Source organism: Equus caballus, chromosome 4 (assembly GCF_041296265.1).
Source record: "Equus caballus isolate H_3958 breed thoroughbred chromosome 4, TB-T2T, whole genome shotgun sequence".
Taxonomy (NCBI): domain Eukaryota; kingdom Metazoa; phylum Chordata; class Mammalia; order Perissodactyla; family Equidae; genus Equus; species Equus caballus.
This window is the reverse complement of record NC_091687.1, coordinates 2,686,336-2,709,722: the sequence shown is the minus strand read 5'-3', so window position 1 is coordinate 2,709,722 and position 23,387 is coordinate 2,686,336. Positions and strand designations below refer to the sequence as shown.

The following is a 23,387-nucleotide window of genomic DNA, read 5'->3' as shown; positions in this document are numbered from 1 at the left end:
ACACCTACATCATTTTAGCAAAATGACTGAAGTATATACCTACAATTAGTGAATTTTACGGTATGTAAATTATACCACATTGGGGTGTATTAAAAAATGAAATTCACCCTAATAACCCAGATATTTAGAGCAAGACATATGTATGTATATCATTCCATTTATATCAAACATACTACATATATTCATGTATGTGCTAGTTAAGACTACAGAATTTCTGAAAGCATGTATATAGAAAACGTTTGCCTCTGGGAAAAGGACTGAAAATCAAGGACAGGAAAGAGAATTACTTCTCTCTGTATACTTTCTGACACCATTTGCTTAAAAAAGTTAAACCATGTACATTATTATTTTATAAATAAAAAAATCCTTGTAAATAATTAAAAACAAACAACCAACCACAATCCTGTTACAAGGACCCAGGCCTGTGTTAATGCCTCTTCATTTCAGAGGGAGGAGTGCAAATTGTGGAAATTTGAGGAAACACAAGAGGCTTTTGTCTAGAAGTACTTTAAGCATCACGGTGTGCTACATGCTGCAATTCCACACTAGCCACAAAATATAAACAAATTCCTCATCCCCAAACACAAAGAAAATGCAAACAAAACTGAATACTTGAGGATTAAATGGGGTGGGGGAGTTGGGGGTAAAAACGAGGAAGAATAGGGTAGTCTGGCTGATAGCAGGCACACAATAAATGTTTTTAGAAAAGGTACAAATTGCAATAATACAAATAAATACATATTATATAATGTGTGATATGTATTATAAAATAAAACCATAAAATATATATACATAAATAAAACAAATAAACAATTTCAAAATACTTTTTAGTGCTTTGCCATGTCTCTAAAAAAAAGCCATTATATATAAAATGTGTCCAAACTTGTTTCTATGAGTCATACAGTGCATACTGCACACTAATTTTCAGGCACACCTTTTAATATCAAGAACCTGTTACAAAGATTTGATTTTCAATTGCACATTATAAAGATGTGACTATTTGATTGAGCATATTTGTTTTAATCTTAAACAAGCAGTGGGAGAAATTAAAGTATACTGTCAATATTTAATTATCAAGACTCAAGTGCTATTTTCAAGTGCCTTAAGAAGGTTAAATTTAAGCCTTTTGCTATCATATTAATTTCTCTTTTTAATAGAGGAACATAATACTTTGTATAGTGTTGCTCACAAATGCCTAGAATTTGGTGTCCATTTTCATACAAAAATCGACAATATAAATACTTCCTGGAAGGGGAAACACCTGCCGAGAGGGCCAAACAAATCATGAAAGCTGTTTCTTCCAGCTTTGACTGCTTTCATTTGCATTTCAGACTGACAGGGCCTCCGTGCTGCGTGCAGTGCTCTGAACAGGCCGTCACACATGTTTGCCACACACGTGCTCTTCACGCACGAGTTCCTCACAGCACTGCTCCTCCTGACCCAGCCCTGCTGTAGCTTTGGTGCTAACTGAGACTCAACAGACGTTTAATGAGCACCTGTTCTGGGCCATTCAATACAAAGAACACCACCGTCAGGTTATGTAGTAGTATCCCAATAAAACAAAGGAGCCATCTGAGGCTCATGGACTTTCAGTGTCCGGAGTCCGCAAATTGGTGGGTGGAAGACCAGGGCATAGCCTGAGCCCTTGCCTTTATACAGCGTTTTCAAGTACCTCTCTATTGGTGGCCCCTCCTGCCTTTCTCTCCCTAGTTTCATTGATAGTCAGGAGCAAAGTAGCAGAGAAGTGCAGCAGAGAAGGTAGAAGGGAAGAAACACCCAGGGCTCAGGCTCTTACCACGTGCCTTACTGCTTCTGTTTCCACCCTTCCTGTAGAACATCCAGCCCAGAACTTTAGCCCTGACCCTGTTCTGTAACTCGCGTCCCATGTCACGGAAGGCACTATGGGTAGTGTTACTGGAGAAGTCCCTGCGGTAGTGGAAGAAGCGTCCTGAGCAATCCTATTCGCAACTCTGAAAAGAGTTTTCTCCAGTGACACAGCGCCCAGTGGCCCTTATGGAGACGACCAAGACTATAGTTTGGCTTGGAAGGGGTTGAACCAGCTTCCACCTGCTAGCCTGGAATCCTAAGCACAACTTAGGACATTGCTTCCATTGGAAAAATCACGTCTCAGTCAAGTCAATGGGAAACCAACTTGAGGTCTCTACAACTGATCCGTTAACGAACTTTCGGAATACAACCCATTCATACCTGGGGATTCAATCTTTAACCTCCAAGTTCATAGCAATATAAATTTTTAAGACTGAAAACACTATTATTATCGTGTTTAATATACAATAGGAAAAGATATATTCTCAAAACAAAAAAAAAAATCACAGCTTCCTGGATTCATGGTTTTTCTCTCTTACTATTTTCCCTTTATTTTTTAAAGTACGATTTCATTCAACTCCAGAGAAATTCCATTTTTACCATGTTATTGTAAACGTCCTACTATTTTACCTGTATATTTTATTGTTGAGCCAGTGTTTACCTTACCTCCTCGATGGATAATCAAAGAAGTCTCGCTTCCAATGGGACAGTCCTTAAGTATATCCACTACTTCTGTATGGCTCAGATTCTGTACATTCTGCTGGTTGATCTCGACAATGAGGTCGCCTTCACACAGGCCAGGGCATCCCTGAATGTCAAGTATTTGTTTCACCCGCTGTCCTGTAGGACTATCGGCAAGGGTAAAGCCGAAGCCCTGGGCACCTTTCACAATGGTTAAGGTCATGAGTTCAGCTTGGGTGGCCCCAGACGAAGCCATAGACACATTGTCGTCATGGACGGGTGGTGCATAAGTGCCATCTAGCTGACCATCAGCTGGCATTGAGTGCAAAGAATGAGGCGGCCGATCTGTTATATCTGGAACCGACTGTGAGGTCCGAGAAATGTACTCCAAATAGGTTTCATAGTTATGTCTTCCATTGACCATCACGGGAGGTGGCCTCTCCATTATTGCAAGGGGTGGCACCATGCTGTTAGCGGGATCTTCAGGATCAAAGGGCAAAGGGTAGCCGCGACACAAAACCAGGTTGACACTCTGACCAATAGGAACAGACTGGAAAAGTTTGACTACGTCTGCATGAGTGTGTCCAAGGACACACACTTCATTAATATAGACAATGACATCGCCTGCAAGAGAAAAAGAAAGAGATTGACAACATGAGGTAAGTTCAGTTAATGTTGACAGAGAGAAATGGAATTATTTATGAGACTAGTGAAAGAGGTGCACTGTTTCTCAGTGAGCAGTGAGAAAATCAATTAGAGTAATATTTAAATTCACTGGAGGTGACTCAAGGTTACAACAGGTCTGCCAACAAATATAATGATCAAATGCTGAAAAAAATGCTATTTGGTTATTCTCGAAGTTCAGAAACAACTTCATACTCAGAGAGAAAGACTCAGAAAGCAAAGGTTAGGAGAAGTACCTCGAAGAAGCATATGTTCTGTTTCTTTTTCATCTTCATTCCCATCTTCAGTGCAAAACAGTTAGTAGAACTTTCAAACTACTGAGAAGCAATGTTGTAAGTTTTGGATGAGACAGAAAGCCCTGGTATATGATGTTTTTTCGTTTTTGTGGTATCAGTTGTCTGAGTCAACTGCCATTTTTCTTTTTTATGAAAGAGGAAAATATTTTGCCCATTTTTTTCTTTATCTATAGGAAAGTGTAATTGCAAAGGTTCCATGTGTACACACATACAGGTTAAGAGCACAGGATTTGGGATCGGGGATCAGGGTCCATACCCTGGCTCTTCTTCTTAGCAGATATGTGATCCTAGCAGGGGACCGACCTGCTTTGAACCACAGTTCCTCTGTTGCGAGAAGGAAATGAGATAATTCAGGGAAGGTGCTTGGAACAGTGCCTGACTCATGGCGAGTGCTCAACAAATGTGGACCATTATTAACACTATTGATGCTAAAATAGGATGGAAGGGATCTGGAACCCTTACTTTCAAACAGTAAGCTGCCACAGACTCATCCTCTGATCTCAAATAAATTGATATTTCTGTAGATCTTTTGGAAAAAGGCATTTTTCCTCTCTCCCCAATGAATTATCATAGAGTTACAGAAGTCCACTGATTAGGAGTGAATCTGATGATATTAAAAATGCCCTGATTGTAAATTATTCCTCATAAAGTATATTGATAAAAACAGTATTTCCTCCTCAAGATACAGGAAAAGATGTTCATTTGAGACAAATATTTTAAAAGACTTCAATTATATCTGAATAACAATTTTATTTTTGGATAATTGTTCTATCACGGATTGATATTTTTATCCTCAAAACCATACTATTTGAGAATTGAACTTGCAAACTGAGATTGTGCCTGACTATGCTGAGGAGTGTATGAGGGATGAAAAGACATGTCTTCACAAATTGTCAGATGAGTAACTCAACAGATATCAATTTATCAGGATAATTCTGAAATTGGTAGTGTAAATGGCTAGGGATTTCATTCAAGACATCCCTGCCCATCAAGATTGCAAACATCAAAAATGAAAAACAGAGTGGGACTTTCAGAGTTTAGTACGTTTCCAGCTTTTCTTAGGAGTCTGATATAAAATGATTTCTCCATTAAATGCACTTAAAAATAAATAATTCTATGAATAAAACACTCAACACGAATAAAATGCCTTCAACAACATAGACTTGGTTAATACTCACTCTTCCTGAATTCAAGAGAACTTCTTGAAAGTGTTAAAGACATAGCGAAAGGAACACTTTCTGGGATTCAGGTTAGGTTAGAGTCTAGAAAATGTCAAAGACCACGTGATGGGTCAGATGGAACTTCACTCTTCAATTACGTCTAAGAGAGAGGGTGCTGGTGTCACGGCTGGGACAGTGGACCAGGGCTCAGGACTAAATTCAGATGGGCATCCCCTCCATGCTACTAGGATTCCTCATTAGACTGGGGCAGCTGGGGATGCTTTGGCATCATTTTCATCTGGTTCTGGTCACCCCAGAGAAGTCTCTGATCCAGACAAACTTTTTTCTTCTCTTGCCTCTTCTATTTTCAAAGTGATCATCATGTATTTTACACATTAAAAAGTTGAAAGGGGGGCTGGCCTAGTGGTGGAGTGGTTAGGTTTGCACACTTTGCTTTGGTGGCCCAGGGTTCACAGGTTTGGATCCCGGGCATTGACCTACACACCACTCATCAAGCCATGTGGTGGCAACCCATATACAAAGTAGAGGAGAATTGGTACAGATGTTAGCTCTGGGACTATCTTCCTTCTAGCAAAAAGAGAGACTGGCAACCGATGTTAGCTCAGGGCCAATCTCCCTCACACACACACACACACACACACACACACAAATTGAACGAATAATAAATACCCGTGTACCACCTTCCAGCTTAACGTTTACAACATCGCCCACAATACTTGAAAACCCCTGGGTACCACCCCTCTCCCACTTGCATTCTGTTACTGCCCTTTCCAAAGGTAATCGTTGTCCTCCATTTGAGGTTTGTTATTCACATGTACTTAATATTTTTATGAAATATCCAGGTACCCGTAAACAATAATATCCCTAAAAGGATGTTTTTGCATATTTTAAACCTTTTGTAAATGGTATCATGTTAATCTTCTGTAATTTCCCTCAAAATGCATTTGTGGTATTTATTTGACACCTGTACCTCTAATTCATTAATTTTCATTGCAATATAGTATCTATTAGATGATGACATCACTATTTATTAATATTTATTCATTCTTCTGTTAATAGACACTGGGGTTCTTTTGAATTTTTGGCTATTGAAGATAACTCCGCAAAACAAAGAAAACTAAGACACACACACACATAAAGCCAATGGAGAAAACTCTTAAAATGGCTGCATTTTATTGAACACAAACTACACTTCAGTAAAGTTGATTTTAAAAGTAAAAAAGGAAAAAAGAAGATAACTCTGCTATGAACCTCTTTTCATGGCCCGCGGGCACCTATGGAAGAGTTTTTCTGAGGTATCTTGGTATAGAATTGCTAGGCACAGGCCACGTGTACCTTCAACTTTGTTAGATAATGGCAAATGGCTGACGAAATAGGTCAAATCAGTTTACGCTCCCATCAGTAGTTTATCAGAATTTTCATTGCTCCCCATCTGACACAACACTCGGCATTCTCAGACTTTTAATTTTTGCTAATCTAATGGGTGTGATCATGGTTTCAATTTGCATTTCCCAGATTGCTAGTGAGGGTGAGCATCTTTTCATATGTTTATTGGCCATTTGGGTTTCCTCTTCAGTACATCTCATTTCTCCATTTTTCGCTATTTGGTTAGTCTTTTTAAAAAAAAATTTTAACACACTGACTATTTTTCTGCCCACCTCCATTTTCTCGATCCAATGTTCTCTGTAGGTTTGGGAGGCTGCACGGTACATAGACAATACACGGGTTGGGGAGTCCAAAGACGCTGCTCTGATTTCCAGCGCCATCACTTCCTAGCTGTGTGACTTTCAAAACTCACTTAAATCCTTTGTGACTCAGATTCTTCAGAAGTAATGAGGAACAGTAATAACAGTAACTTACTGATCCATGGGAAATAACAAATGAGATCACACAGGTGAAAGGGTTTGTAAGCTGTAAATTGTTATGCACAAAAAAAAAAAAAGAAAAAGATTGCTATTTCAGTAATTATTATCTGTCCTTAGTTATATTCTAAAACCAGGACCATTCTGCTAAGAGAGTCCCACCATAGTCATAATCAAGGATGAGTACCGGTTTCTAAGTGGGCAAGTAATAGGCACGAACTTACCAAATGCCACTTTCTTCTAAGGCTCTCCCTAACTTTAATCACTGTTAACAAACCTCCAGCCCCCAAGCATGCGATATTCTTCCCTCTGCTCTGCCAGAAATTCATAAGAGAAGAGAACTAAGGCTTATATTCAAAGCTCTCAAGGTCCCCTGCCAGGTCTAAAGGGTAGTTATTTGAATTATAGTGATTAACGCTATCTATTTTTGAGTTTTAATGTGATCTTGCCATTAGAAACAAAATGAGAACTATTTGTGGTTCTCAGTAAGACTGCTTTTTAAAATTTATGGATATTTTCCACGCAGAGCAGTTTTTCAAGTCATCAAACAAGCGAGTGATAAAGGATCCTGCAACAATATCTTTATGGAGCTACACAGAAGATTTCTGAATGCAAAAGATGAGTAGTCAGTTATCACAGGATAAACTTATCTAATAACTTGACAGTACTCAATTGCCCACTTTAAAAAAATATAGAGATGCCTAGACATCGTGTCATGCTGAAATTGTTGTAGATGGACAAACATTTGCTTGTTCAGATAGAACTGATTGGGTAGGATATTTATAGACTGCGCCGTATGAATGTCATTTACATGTTGTGAAATGAAAATACGAGCCACCTGGTATATGCTATGCGATGGTGCCACGCCAAGTCCTGGGACAGACTGGGCTTGCGAGCACAGAGAAGGACATCATTAGGAAAATTGGCTCTAGCTCCAACCCCATTGGCCTACTTAAGAGGGAGAATTGGAAAAGAGTCACTTGATCTCTCCATCTCTCCATTTTTTCTTTTATAAAATGAGAATTAAAATATCTCCATTTCCTCTTTCACAGGGCTACTGCGAGAATGAGATCATGTGTGTGAAAACACTTTTAATTTTACCAAAGAAAGATTCTCCATAAAAATAAGATGATGCATTTCTTTTGAAAGCTAAGCACACGTTTTCATTGCCATATTACCTGCAAGGTTACCTTGTTTCCTATGTGGCCATTCACTTCAGGCCATCTTGAGGCCAGATGGTTTTAGGGCTACTGATCCTAGGCCTGTTGGTCAAATTTGGTGTGACTGAGCTTGGGGTCCCCATAGGGACTGGTCTCATAGTGACCTGATTCCCAGTTATGGGATTTCAAAGTGCAAGTGAAGGAGAGCGAGGCTGATGAAGCAAGAGATTTAAAATTGCTAGCTTGAATGAGAAAATATTCTAAGATCATTGGTTTCTTTCTTAGTCATGGAAATCAAAACGCAATCTTGGATACCTTTTGGGTACTTCATCATTTTGGCTAAAATAGGGCATTCTCTGTAAAGCACTGTCTAAAGTGGAGTTATTCTTATACCTCTTTCCTCAGCACCCACATTCTTTGAGTCACTGTGGCCTGCAGAAGCTTCCTTTTCAGCCTCTCTCACTTACCACTTGCTGTCTGCCTTCCTTAACCACCACTTTGGTAATTTACTTCCCGCTCCATTCTCACCCTATAGTCTCCTTACTAAGTTCCAACTACTAGACCTCTGCTTCCCAGAAGGTTCTCTAGACCTTCTGCTTAATACACTTTACTAACAGTCTTTCCAACTTATTTTTGTCTCCACCACCCAGTAAGTTACCATTCTTGTGAAGCCGATATCTTTACTGTTCACAAGTGACAACTTGCCACTTGCCTTTTAGTTGAATTCTGCTATTCTTGACCCTCAAGGGCACTTCCTTTCTACGTACCACATCCCAACTAATTCATTTCTTCCCTCACCTCTTCAAAGATATCGTTCATCATTCCCACTCAGATTGCTCCTGTCTCATGTTTGCGACTACGAATTCATCCCAGACTTTATACCTTTGTGGGAGTTTTGTACACAAAAGATATAGAGTACCATTACTGTGTTGGGAACTCTTTAGGTTTTTAGGATAAATGCTCATTGAATAAGGGATAGAAAGATTTAGTCGGAGGAAAACTGGAATAGATTTCACAGCTAAATTTACTGCTGTTAGTGTTTCTGACTTCTTTTTTTTGCCGAGTCATATAGATTTTTGCTAAAAGAAAAAAATCTCACTGACTACTCCCATCCCATCAATTCCATGCACTCTACATTGAAAAATTACTATTTGTTGAGATTCCTCTCCAGCTAATAGGGTTTGCTGACCTCTCTTTTCTGAAGCTTGTGTTTTTTATAATAATATATATATACAATTTTACTATAACAGGCAATTGTATTATAATATTGAATATTCATTTTCACTCTATTCCACAGCTGCCACAAACATAATAAATTTTGACATGTACTTTTGGGGGGGGGGTGCTACTCATCGCTTCAATTAAATTGAAAATAACTGCTCTTGATGAAATTTATTCTCCAAAGTGAAGTATTGTGGAATGTCGAATAGATGAACGGAATTGAGGCTGCGTCTCTGTGGGCTGCTCTTTGAGCAAGTCATTTAACATCAGCTTCCTCATCTATAAAACGGAGATAATAACAGCTGTTCTACCTACCTTATGGGAAAGAGATGTTGGCAAGAATGTTCTGTGAATGGTACGGCACTATGGTGATGTTACATATATAAATACATAGGTTAAAATTTTTAACAAATGACTGATAATGATTGGAAAGCAAAAATGTCCCAAGATGAAATAGAATACATTGTTCAAATTTTAAAAAAGAAACTGCTGAATTTTATTACATTATTTGGCAGTCTGCTTGCAGAAATTTGAGAGGACAGATATGTTCATCCTTGTAACTCAATACACTGTTTCCCAACAAGGACGGCTGGGGCCTCATGAAAGCATCCTTGAACTCCTCGTTCCCTTCTGGAATATAAATACACTGTGGTTAGAGTGGAGGGATCACATGGACAAAAGCACACCCAGCCTGTATGGCCACGGCGGTAGGGGTGGTGGGTAGAACTGAGAACACCCACACATGTGGATCTTGGCATATTCTCAGCTGTGTCACCAAGCGAGAAAGGTCCAGAGACAAACACCCAAGGAAATTAGTGGGCCCTTCTCTTATTTTCTCAGGTTCCTTGATGAATCTACAGGTTCTATGTCTCTGATTTCCCCAAAGCTTTTCCTTATACCTAAACTGAATTTCTTTTACTAAAAAGCAAGTCTGTTTCCTCGATTTCTGTCTTCATAAAAGTGGAAGCATCATTTTTGGGGAACAATTTAAGGCAGTTTCTAAAATTTCCAAACAGTCTCTTTAGAGTGAAAATTATAAAAACAGCCCTCAATTGGAGGAGGTTTTACTTTGGAGGTTCTGGACCTTACCATGATCCTATTGACTTTAACCTCTGTCTCACAGATAGCATTACTGCAGATATCCATCAAATGACGCAGCAATGCAAAAACAAATACTTAGGTTATGGAAAGTACAAGGGGCAGGACAAAATGCCTTCATCCGAAGAATCTTTGTTTACTAATTCTTATGTGCTACGTTGTAAATGACGTTGTGAATGAAAATGAGGTAAATCGAGCTGTAGCACTAAAATAAGGTTCAGATAATGTTCTAATCCTTTTTTTACATTATAAGACTAAGTGTGGCATAATGGAGAGAGCACTGATCTAGGAGTCAGGAGGTTTGCCCTCTTATGCCAGGTCTGTCGATAATTGCTGGTGTCAACACATCTCTCTGGGTCTTACCCCTCAGCTATCCATTAAATTATTCAGCAAAGATTTATTATATTCAACTACTACTGTGAGCCAGGCACCATGTTATAAAAAGAAAAGATTGACCCAGATCATCTCTGAGGTGTTCTCCTCACTCTGAAATTCCAAGACAAAGGTCCTTGGATTCTGCCTCTTAGCTATCCCTGCAATTGGTCCCTTCCTTTCTTTTCCTACTTCCAACCACCTGAGGTCAGGACCTTACCATCTCTTGTAGGAACTTCTGCAACAGTCTCTTAGCTGGTCTTCCTGATGTCATAGCAGGAATGGGAAGCCTCACATATGGCATGATTCAGTGAGCCTTTGGGATTATGAGGTTTCCTAATTTCATCCCATGCTTACCTCTATGAGTACATGCGCTTGATAATAAATCCCCTGTTCTGGTCAGGATGGGCTCAGGAACCAAGAGAGTGTGAATATTCTGCTGGTCAAGGGGGTTGGTGCTAATGGCTGTGAAGCACTGACCACTGCAGTCCACCTGCTTCCCTGTCAACTCGTCTTCTGCACCACACCCTCGGATGTCCTTTTCACTCAAGGTCCCTCAGTGCCTGATCACGGAAAGAGATTAGAGTCCAAATTCTCTAGCACCGCACATAAAGCTCACATTTTCACCCTCTCCTGCCCCTTCCTAACCTACTCTGAGCTTCAGGTGCCCCATGAAGTGCTTCAGACCATGCCCCTACCTACGCAATTGGTTTTCCAGCCTCCTGATTCTCCCCATGCTTTGTCCCCCCTAATTAACTCCTAGTCACCCTTTGAGGACAGCTTCACCTTTCCAACCATCTTTCCTACCACCTCCTATTACTGAGTGTTAACTACTTCTTCCTGGGTGTTCCTCTTCCTGACAGCTTAATTCTTCAATCCATTTAACCACATTAACAACACCTAGAATTTCTCTGGCACAGTGACTACAATTTTAATACATTTATCTGGCGTTTACAAATTCTATCTTACCTAAATCCTTACAAAATCCGTATGAGATAGGCATGATTATTTGTACTTTGTACGTGTGGAAACTGAACCTATGAGAAGTCAAATAACTTCTCTAAAGTCACATCGATAATTAGGTGAGATTCAGGAATTGAACCCAAGACTTCAACTCAAATGTTAAGAATTTCAAACAGTCCAGGACATATTTTGCCTTGGGGACTCTTTTGTGTTGCTCAAATCATATCAGCCAGAACACTGGGTAAAATATCTTTAATTCCTGAATATGAAAATCGAGGGACAAACTGCAATATTCTTTTGATTAACTAAGTTAATGAAGGGAGGCAGTGAAGCAAATAATCGCAAACAGGGGAATCCACTGCGGCAGCCTGGTCTACTTTCTGTAGCCCTGCAAAATATGCTGTTTGGAGGAGGGCTCTGAGAATGCTGAGGCGCAGAGGGGACAGGGCGCCACGACCCAGAAACTCTGGAACCATCGTGAAACACAAGCTCTAGTATAAGTTATTTCAGTAGCTGTGTGATCTTGGGCAAGCAATGCAACTTTCCTTGGTCCAGTTTCTTTTTATATCAAATGAAAAAGTCAGAAAAGATAACTCTAAGGTGCAGCTTTAAGAATTCCCACAAATGCACTGCTACGGGGCCTTGAGAAGTTGCAGTGGTGAATGAAATAAGGAAGCGACAGGCCTCTGGGGCTCACTCCAGTCTCCTCGATTCTGTACAAAAGCAGCCCGTGATTCCCATACTCTATCTATAGGCAAAGGGATACCAAGATGCTGGTGTGGCCACTTACTTCTCAAAAGAATGAAGGACTTCTTAATCACAATTTTATAATTTCATCTATGTGACCTGGTGCAGATGCCTAATTAAAAGCTTGGTTCAAAAACAATTTTTATGCTTAATCAGCATGCATCCAACAATTACTCCCGGCAGATGTGAATTAGTCCGATGATCTATCTACATTTCCTTTGTGTTCGGCATTGAGTGATAAGATATATTTAAATGCTTGCATTTTACTATGTTGGAAAGGAAAAAGAAAATACATTCTAAGAGAATCTAAAGGCACTGATTATTTGCTGCTCTGGCAAAGAAGAAACAACACTTCAGATTAAAACTATAAGTAAAGTTGCAAAAAGAAAAGACAAAAGACTGATTCTTGCAAAGTTCCTCAGAGCGGAGGCTTTCTAAATAGCTTGCTCACTTTAGGAAGTGGATAGCATAAAACTGTCAGTGAATCTGTTGTTTCTCTAAAACAATGTAATGAATTTCAAACCAAAAAAAAAAAAGAGAGAAATATATTATCAGAGGGACCCTATAAAGTAGGTTCCTGCATTTAAAGAGAACTCATGATTTCACTAGAAGAAAATAAAAATAAAAGCACTTTTAAATAATATCTTAAAACCCTTGGTGGGACATGAAAGTTTATAAGAACAAGACAAAACTGTATTGTAGAGTTCCCCTATCCTCTCCTGTGTGTTAGGGACACACATGAGGGCAGATGCATCAGAGACATATGCTCAACCACACACAGCCCCCCATGAACTCAAGCCATAGGAGTACCTTGTAGAAAAGAGTCATCATTTCACCTGGACATTAAGCAAGGTGCATGCTTACTTTCAAACAGTATTAACTGTATTTCTGAACAAGCATGGTTCCGAGGGGCCAGCATGGCATGACCTCTCACCATCTTCTGACTTTACTCCAACACAGTGTGTCAAGTGGCTATAAAACCTCCAGTGAAATGATGGGGGACAGCTGGCTAGGGTGGAGCTGGGGACTGTCCACAAACACACGATCCAACAGTTTATTCCACTCTACCTGCAACTGCCAATTGCCAGGCATTCTGACTGAGCAAGGAGAGAGAGAGAAGAGAGAGAGAAAGATGAGAAAGATTGTTGCATCCATTTCATTTCCGAATGCAGCTTCCTGCCAAACAGTTGAAAATGTTTGTGACTATGTGTGTGTGTGTTTGTTCCCTGACCTACGCGCCTACACACACTTTTAAGACAGGTAGAATCAGTGTTTGTAGTCAGGGGAAGGTACCATTTAGTTTTTGATGCTGTGAAATCGATACAGAAGAGCAGAAAAAGAACCCTCCTGTTTCAAGACTCCAGATGACGTTCCTTAAAATTGTTTCCTTGAATTGCTTTAAAAAAAAATAGACTATTTGCTCCAATGTGAGCTGGGTGCTGGTCTTGAGTGTCCACACTGGCGGTGAGGTTGTCTCTTGTTGGGGTTGTTTGGCCAAGGAACCTCTCACCCCTAGCTCTCTATCACCCCATGTGGTATTTCTGGATAGTGTTCTGGCTTGTGCTTCCATTGTAAGCTGATCAACAAACCTTCACGGGTGGTGTAACATGTTAGATTATGTTGATCTACTCCTTTACTCTCTTCATGTGAAAAATTACAGAGCTCCTGCTGCCTCCCTGAAATGAGGACAGCCAGAATATTCTTCCCATATGGATTTTGAACCTGTGCAGCAGTAAGTCGCTGAGCTTCATAAAATGACTGACAGAAAGAACAAATGTGCCGTGCTAAAAATGCGACTGTGCATTGCATCCACACTGGTCCAAGGTTTGACGCGAGAGCCCTTCTAACTTGTTAAGAGGGAAACAGACTTGGCAGATGAGAATCTTCATTGACAGACTTTGATGGTTCAAACTTGGACGCTTTTATTTCCAATTTCAGTTTCTGAGAGAGCAATATTTTATACAAGTATCAAGAAGTCAGTCTGCTCATTGGGCCATAGACACCAAAGATTGCCAATTATAAATCTCTGAAACACATGGCAGAGGGGAAGGAAAAATTCTGTCTTGGCTGCACTGAAATTTTGGAATCCAGAGAAAGATCCTGTCTCTTTGATTTACGTGGAGAGAAATGGAAATCAATATGGTGCCTCATAATATCAGACATTCAGGACTTCCTCCATGGGGTCTACACCTCACCATTACCCTCTCTATGCTAGACACTGTACACAGATTCTTTGGGGGCTGGATAATGCCAGGAGTCTAGGAGTTTCATACGGCAATTTCCCTGCAGATAACGGGAGGTTATTCTGTCCTCAGATACAACAGACAAATGGCACAGAGAAAACCAGTCTAACCCCCTGTTGCTCCCGATGTTACAATTATCACACCATACTGAGGCTGATTGGAATAAGTTAGCAGAGAACCATCATCAAAGATTTTAAGTTGTCCCCTCCCTCTACCGCCACTATTGAGCATATACCTACACGAATGTACAGTCCATGGAAATAGGTCCACATGTTTATATGCTAATTTGCTCATTTAAAGGTTATAATACACTTTATATTCCAGCCAAATATAGCTAATGACAGAGTCAGAAATAATAAAAATGTTGTTTTTTAAACCTAAATCTAGTAATAATTATATAATTATAGTATTAGCTTTATTTCAAGTTTCTGCAAACCATAGTAAAATGCAAGAATCATAACCATACAGTGCCAGATTAATCAATTGAGAGTGAATGTTTTACATAGTCTCCTGATTTTTTGGTTTAGATAATGCAAAACTGTCCATCAAATCCTTCCTACTGAATAAACACAGCGTTGGAGGTCGCAGAGGAGCAGTGACTAACTTGGCTAATAATAGCAACAGCTACTATACATGTGCTAAGAATGATAAAACTGTATGCCAAGAACTCTGCCAAGCTCTTTAGAGATTTAATCTCATCTAATCCTTGAAATAACCTGATGGCGAATAGACTTGTCCCCATTTTACAGACGTGATCGCGGCTGGAGAAGCCAAGTCACACAGCTACATAGTGGCAGAGCTGCCTCATCTCTGCTGTGTTTGGGGCGACATTCAGGCTTGCCTTCTTACTATACGGATGTTTGGTTACATAACATTGAAATTTATATATTTATTTGGCACTTCTTAAGACACAGACTATAGTTAATCATGGGAAATTTTGTTTACTAATTTCACATTTTTGGCTGCCTGAATTGAATAGATATTTTGGCATAATGAGAACATACATACTTTATCAAGACAGAACCATCTTGTTTTTATTCACACGTTGTAGCCCTCAGGAAGAAATGTCCCAATGACAGAATTACCTGTATTTGAATGTGCTTGTCTGCCTGCCCAAGGGCTAAAGGAAGCAAACCAAAAGAAAAGAAGGACAAAATGCCACGCTACCAAAGAGAACTGCTGGGAGACAACATTGAGGTCACAACCATCTAATATAAGTCCAACAGAGAAAAGAAAGAAAATTAATTTAAGGTATTTTATGAGATGCTTAAGCTTTGAAAATCTGGCTTTCATGAAGTGTAACGAGCAGAAGAACTATTAGGATCAGGACTGTGTATCCCAATTAACTGAAATCAGAGTGGATAATTTTAAGGGACCCAAGTATGGAAGGGGCAATTAGCTCATTAGCTAACTGTAAAGGAATCATGTGCAGAACGTATGAAATAGCTATATAATACTTTTTTTTAATACACTGTATTTCCAATTATAGTTGCACAGACATGCCAACTTTTCTACATAAACAGTAATCAATGATGTGATTGTCACCCATTTCCATTTTGAATTCCACTCATGAAACTGGCACAGAGAAGGCATAACGTCACACTTCACATTCCTAATTACCAGCCTATGGAAGCAAGAGATCTAAGGATTTAGTCCATGAATAAAATAAAAATACAGTCAGCAGATCATAAATATTTATAACTACATCAGAAGTTTGATAGTCAATCTTTCAATAATTCCTTCAGCATAAAATACTTGAGGTAGGATTTTGGAAAGAATATTAATTAAAATTCAGACTTAGCTCTGAAAGGATAGGAAATCGGAACTACATCAAATATTTTCTGCTATGAAATATCTTTATCTAATTTTCTTCTTAGTTTCATTTTTCCCTATGGGTTTGATTGCAGGTTCTTAAATTTATTCACCTACTAAACATGCAATTATCATTTTAAATATGACAAGCCATCTACATGCTTCGTGGAGAAAGATTAGAGATAAGAGGCAGAATTTTGTGGGTTCTTTTGCAAAGGTAAAGCAAACACTAAAATAAACTTCATATCTATTTCACGTAATTATTTTTCTTTGTTCAGCCAAAATTTTCTCATAGATTCTTTACTAACTTTTTAAAATCAGAAATGCACTAACACTATTTTTAACAATGACTTTACTAATTGTGGTTGATTGAATCAATACATGCAAAAAGATAATTGTAGTTATGACATATCTTGTATATTCTATGTATGTGAAATATACAAGGACAGCGCTATTTTCAATATCTTACAAACTAGAAAGACATTTAAAATGCTAACCTTGTTATCTGTGAAAATGGTCACACCATTGGGCTGTGTGAAAATTCATGGTAGGAGAGAGGAAGGTAACTAATGATTCGTGCTGGACAAATTCTAGTGGAAAAGGGGGGATCACTTAGAAACACGGAAGTGAGGAGCTAGAGATACAAATTCTGGAGTCATGAGTACAGAGACCTAGGTCGTAAGCTTTCACTCCCAGATTTCTCTTTTTATTTCTCCATGGATTTTGTATTGAAAATGATTTTTCAACCTCAACTTCTTTCTTAAGTAGTAATTAATTAGTTCTATTTTCATTAACTTCACTATTAATCAGAGTTTTTAGTCAGCATGAATCAACCAGTGTGAACCACTTAAGGCTGATGTGTTTTTGGTCATAATACAATAATTTTGATGTTTTACTCTCCAATCAGTAAACATTTATGGAGTTCCTACCATGTGGTCTGGGAAGGACCAGCACATATAAAGATGAGTAAGAAATAGTCCCAACACTAAAATACTATGAACTATAACCGAAACTAGCAAAGAAAACTAGCATATATTTATTATGGATAAATGCATGATTCCTTTTCAGTATTTTGGTGAAATATTAAAAATAACTGGTGCTCACAATAGTACCAAACAAGACAAAATAAAAAACAGAAAAGGTTTATCTCTTCTCTTTGGAGTAACATAGAAAACAGCTCTCCTTATTTCTTATTTTTCTAGTGGGCATCCAGTATAGCAACAACACAGAGTGAGGGCTCAAGAACATCTGTTGAATGCAAAAATGAGTAGCCGTGCAAAATTTTAAGAAAGTATCAACTATCCGAAGAAGAGCTGTCCAAAGGCGCAGCAAGTTTTGGGAAATGGTGTTAACCAGGGAGGGGTACTCCCAGGGAAGAGAGGCCAATGAAGGAGAAAGTGAGATCATAGAGGAGAGCCATAATTGTAGGATCCAGAGACGATGGCATTTGAAGAGGGGCTGCTCATCTGTTTCCAATGTGGCAAGAAGAGAACATTGGGTTGAAGAGTGGCCATTGATTTCACCAAGTGGGTGAGCTCTGAAGACATTTCTCAGTTTAGTTTCCATAGGCTGTTGAGGACACACATAACACAGTAGGAAACTGCAGGGGGAGAACGCAGTGAGAAAATGGATGCAGTGATTGTCTACCCACTACATATAAAAAGTCTGGTAGGGAAAGGCAGGAAATAAATAGGAAAGTAACTAAAACGAGTGGGAAGAGAGGAGAGAGAAGAGGAGGAAAAAGTGGAAAGGAGAAACTTAAGATATTGGATAAGGATCAAAGGAAGTGGATTTGGAAATTTACCTAAAATTTTATCTTTAGAATGAAGGACAACTTTTTTTTTTCCTGACTCTGGAGGGGAACAGAAAAGTATGGTAGGAGTAATAATAAAATTTTATCTTCATCGTGATTTATGAGGAAACTCAATTCATTTTATCTGCCAAGTAGGATGACAGATGGTTATCTTGAGGACTAGGGCAGTGATGGGAAATTACGGCAAAAAAAATCTTGCATTTAAAGATTTCTCAGTGTTCCATCCTATCATACAGAGCACCATTAATTAGCTGGTGATTTCATGGCACTACTGTTCCTCAAAGCCAGGTTTCGGGATAGGAGTAAAACAGTGTCTAGTGAATTGAGGTTGTCTGCCCTAGGAATTGAGATAAGAATAAGTTGATCATTCAAATATTTCAATAATTGCCCAAACTTCTCACCTTGAGTTTTTAGATCTGGTTCTATATAGTTTTAACAAACTCTTTGAAGGAATATAAATTAAAGATGAGATTACTACTCAAAGATGAGGAAGACTGTTTTCTTATCTAAGTAGACTGTCATGGTTAGTTTGATGTTTCAGCTTGGCTAAGCTATCTACTCAGTTATTCAATTAGATACTAATCTTGGGTTGTTGTGAGGGTATTTTGTGGATGTGGTTTACACCTACAATCAGTTGACTGTCAGTAAAGGAGATTATCCTCCATAATGTGGGTGGGCCTTGTCCAATCAGTTGAAAGGCCTTTAGAGCAAACCTGAGGGTTCCCTGAGGAAGAAGACATTCTGCCTCAAGACTGGGGCATCAGCTCCTGCCCAGGAGTTTCCAGTCTTTCCCATGGGTTTTGAATTTGTCAGGTCCCACAGTTTTCATAAACCAATTCCTACTGATTCTGTTTCTCTGGAGAATACTGACTGATAGAGAGACCAAAGCTCAAACTTTACTGAAAGAGTTGTTCTGATCTCTTATTTCTGGCACTACACAGTGTTATCTGTTGAAACCCATTTCTTAAACTTACTGAAGGAAAATGACGATTGGGGTGGTGCTCAGTGACTGGGGCGGGGAATGTGACAGGGGAGGTGCTTCCACACTACTTGATTTTACTAGTTAATTTTTAGTCCTTTACTTATTTAATACAGTGTAAACCTTGTATAAAAATCACATTCTTTGGATTCACCAAAATTCTTCAGTCCTGGATACATATCTCCCACTGACTCAAATTGTGACATCAGACCCCTCGGTTAAACACATAGAGTTTACGTCTGAATAATGGACATCAGATATACTGTAGTCTAAAAACATTCACCTAGGGGATGGTTTAAGCCATCCCAAGTAGATAAAATGGTACGTCTAAGTCTACTGCTATGTAGGTAAGTTGTGACACACCAGGCTGTATACTCTGTGTGTACGTATTCACATCCAAATTCTCTTGCTCTCTCTCACTGTGTTAGTCACAATTAATTTATTCATCTGTTATATATTACACATTTATCACATGATGGCACTGAGGCGTTGACTTAATGTTGGGTTAAGCACCCGGTTATCTTTAGGTGAAAGATGGAAAATAATTATTCTGTAAAACTCAAGCTAGTTCACAATTCTATAAAAGAACTTCCTAGCCATTCTTTCTCATGTAATCTGGAAGGTACTGCTTTTATGAAATTTAAAATACCCTTTCAGAAAAATATGAAATTGAAAGTCATTCATTACAGAAATGAAATGCTAATGAGAACATTTAAAGACAGTAGTCAGGCAATTCAGCCACCGGGCACTTCATAATTTATGGGTATATTTTATTTATTCAGGTTAATAAAGGATGTGTTTGACATATTATCAGACCGACCTTGTTTCTTGGCAAATACTTTCTTAGAGTCTCTAGAGCTAACTCCATTGCCAGCCATTCTTTTCAAGGACAGAATGTTATTATTCTCTTGGAAACAATTAACAGACTGTCGTACAGAATAACACCTACTTTGTCCTGAAATTCTTTACTGAAGAAAGCCCCGAAAACAAAGTGGTTTCAAACTTTGACTCTCGAGGCCCTTAATTTCTGAGAACTTTTTCTCTGTACTTAAATCTTAGAATGTTCAAATATTATGAAAACACATTGAATTAGGAAGATTAAAAGGAGATTCAGGGCATATCCTGAGTGAAAGTCGGGATTCAGCCTACCCTTCAATATTTCCATTGATATCTACTTTGCTGGACAAGGAGTTCTGATACTCAGTTTAACATGGGACAAGTCAAGTCATCATAAAAGTGAATTTTTGTTTAATATTTGAGATTTATTAAAGTTGAAAATCAAACAGAAGCATTGTGGATTTTCCTTTATTTTTCATCAATGAGGCTTGAAAGCAACAGGACTTTCTAGCTAAACATCCTAATTGATCCAGATTTTTATTTCAGAATACGATTGCATTTAGGCTACAAAATCTTGCTAAAAGAATTATTATACAATGAATTTATTAACTACCTAATCAAGCACAGAGCTGAAGTAGGAGTTGTGTACAGGAAATTATATATCCACAAAGTTCCTCTTTTCTACAGTTTGTCATCTGAGACAGGGGTCAGCAAACTTCTTCCATAAAAGGCCAGATAGTCAATATTTTTGTCTCTATATGCTACGTGGTCTCTAGCAACTACTCAGTTCTGCCATTGTAGCACAAAAGCAGTCATAGATAATTTGTGGATGAATGAGTTCTGCTGTTTCAATAAAACTTTATTTACAAAAACAGGCTATGGGCCATATCTGCCCATGGCATTGCTTCATTGATCTTTGGAAAGAATTTGGCAGAGGGGCCAGCCCCACAGCCTGGTGGTTAAGTTCACTGTGCTCCGTGTTGGCGGCCTGGGTTTGCTTCCCTGGCGATGACCTACATCACTCATCAGCGGCCATGCTGTGATGGTGACCCACATACAAAATAGAGGAAAATTAGCATGGATATTAGCTCAGGGTAAATCTTCCTCAGAAACAAGCAAATGAAAAAGAATTTGACATAGACTCCAGGTGGTATCAGAACCAGGACAGGGGAAATTAAAGTAAGAGAGCATCAACTACTAAATGAATTTAATTCTCCAACACACTGATTATATTCTAAAGCTGTCCTAATACCATCAATAGTACTTATGCACTTTATAGTTCATATAATACTTTCCCTCATACCATCTCTTATCAGGAAGATTATGTGTATTTTATAGAGTAGATGAAGTGATTGTTGCTCAAAGCAGTTAAATGGTACTAGATTCGTATCTTCTGATTCCAAGTATTCCAAGTTTATTCTCTTGAAAGAATTCACAGTAAAAATCTTTTAAAACACGAGAGTGAACAGGAGAAATCCTGGAACGTGAATGCCAGGCAAACGGCCTATTCTTAAAAAGGAGAAAATGTTTCCAGAAACCACAAACAGGCAAGTAAGACTTGTAACTCTTTTAGAACAGATTATTAGAAAAATTGTTCGTGAGCACTTTGAAAAGTAATGGATAATAACTAGAAGCCAGCATGAGTTGACTAAAAATTAATCATTCTTGGTCAATCTTATTTCCTCTATGATATAAGGTTATCAGGACAGTTCCACAAACATAGAGCACTGTGAGTTTAGCAAGACATTTAAAAAAAATCCTTGATGGAGGTAAGTTGGAGAAATGGCCTGGAAAATACCCCAGGGTAATTTATAATATTTAAAAAAAACTACTTTATTGAGGCATGATTGACATATAAAAAGCTGTATATCTTTAGGGGCTGGCCCAGTGGCACAGTGGTTGAGTTCGCATGCTCCGCTTCGGTGGCCCGGGGTTGCAGGTTCGGATCCTGGGTGTGGACCTAGCACTGCTCATCAAGCTAGTGACAATCCTCCTCAAGCAAAAAGTGGAAGATTGGCAACAGATGTTAGCTCAGGGCCAATCTTCCTCACAAACAAAACAAAGCAAAACAAAACTAAAAGCTGTATATATTTAATGCATACAACTTAATGAGTTTGGAGATAAGTATACAACTGTGAAACCATCACCACATCTATGCCATAAACATATCCATCATTTCCAAAAGTTTTTCTTTATTTTTATGTTCAGAAAATTATTTATTATTATTGTTTTGTGATATAACATTTAACATAAGTTCTACTCTTAGCAAATTTTTAAGTAGACAGTGCAGTATTGTTAACTATAGGCTTTATGCTCTACAGTAGATCTCTAGGACTTATTCATTTTGTATAACTGAAACTTTGTATGCTTTGACTAATCCCTCCCCAATTCCTCTTCTCCCCATCCCCTGGCAACCACCATTTATAGTTTTTTGAGTAGTAGAACCCACATAAGTTGATAAATGGGTTAATGTCACCATGTCATTGGACTCTAAGTGTGACTGCATTGAATGTGTGTATTTATAAAAATTTTTTAAAAAACATCAATAGGTCACAATTGAAAGAATAACAAGAAAGTATGCCCATTAACTACGTAAATTATCACTCTGGCAGAAGCGAATCAGGATTAGAAAGGGTCTTGCGGACAAAATCCAGAAGATAAAATTTAATACGTATAAACATAAAGAGTTGAGTCTAGATTTTAAAAAAATGAAAAGAAATAGAAAAAGTGACATCTGATGACTCCCTGAAGGACGACAGATAAGGGTCACAAGGAAGGAGATTTTGACTCAATTTAAGGAAGAATAGTTAGCAGTTATGGCTCTGCCAAAATGGGAGGAGCCAGCTCACGTAGTAGGACGGGGGGAAGACAATGAGATTCAGAGCTTCAGAGCAGCACCTCTCGAACTTTAATATCCGTACACATCACATGGAGACCTTGTCAAACAGCAATTCCTGATCCAGTCCATCTGCCTTGGGATTTGAGATTCGGTATTTCTAACAAACTCCAGAGATGCCATTGTTGTGGTCCATGACGGTCCACACTTTGCATGACAACGCTTTAAGGAATGGACTTAGGAATCCTCCACACCTGCTTCACCACTTACTGCTCAGTGTCCTTGAAACTTCTTTAATGTTTAATTGAATCTTTGTAACCTATTTATAGGGAAATAATATACCTATATCTCACAGGGCTTTTATGAGGATTAAACAAGATTACATACGTGGGACATAGTGAGCACTTAACACGTGTCAATTTCCTTCTCCCCTTCACCTCCTCATCATTAGATTTATTTGAGCTGAGCTGGGATGATCATCTTTCAGGAGTTCTGAAACAGATTCCTGTGTTCTGCAGGTCTCTTGTAGACAATATAAACTGAGAAAGCGGAACCTGGCTTTAACTCTAAAGGAGACACATACAAATTTGGTATCCACCACTAATCACCACCTGCCACCCTACCCCATAGAAATTTGTCTTTGTGAAGGGAATATTTCTGGGTTGATAATAGGGCCATGGGCCTTAGACCTAACTAGAGGAGCTATTTCCTTCTCTCCAGAGGAGAGAGCTGCCCCAAGTCACGTCCACTACTGTTCCTGCAGCATCGTGGAGCG

The 23,387-nt window shown here is 38.7% G+C and overlaps 1 protein-coding gene across 18 annotated transcripts in view; it reads right to left on the bottom strand.

Moving 5' to 3' along the window:
• MAGI2 (membrane associated guanylate kinase, WW and PDZ domain containing 2) overlaps positions 1-23,387 on the bottom strand; it is a 1,262,944-nt gene that overhangs the window by 227,002 nt on the left and 1,012,555 nt on the right. For all 18 annotated transcript variants that reach the window (XM_070265334.1, XM_070265337.1, XM_023640142.2 and 15 more), the window contains one exon: positions 2,494-3,132. In XM_070265334.1, the coding sequence (XP_070121435.1) occupies positions 2,494-3,132 (639 nt within the window). The remainder of the gene's footprint in view (positions 1-2,493; positions 3,133-23,387) is intronic.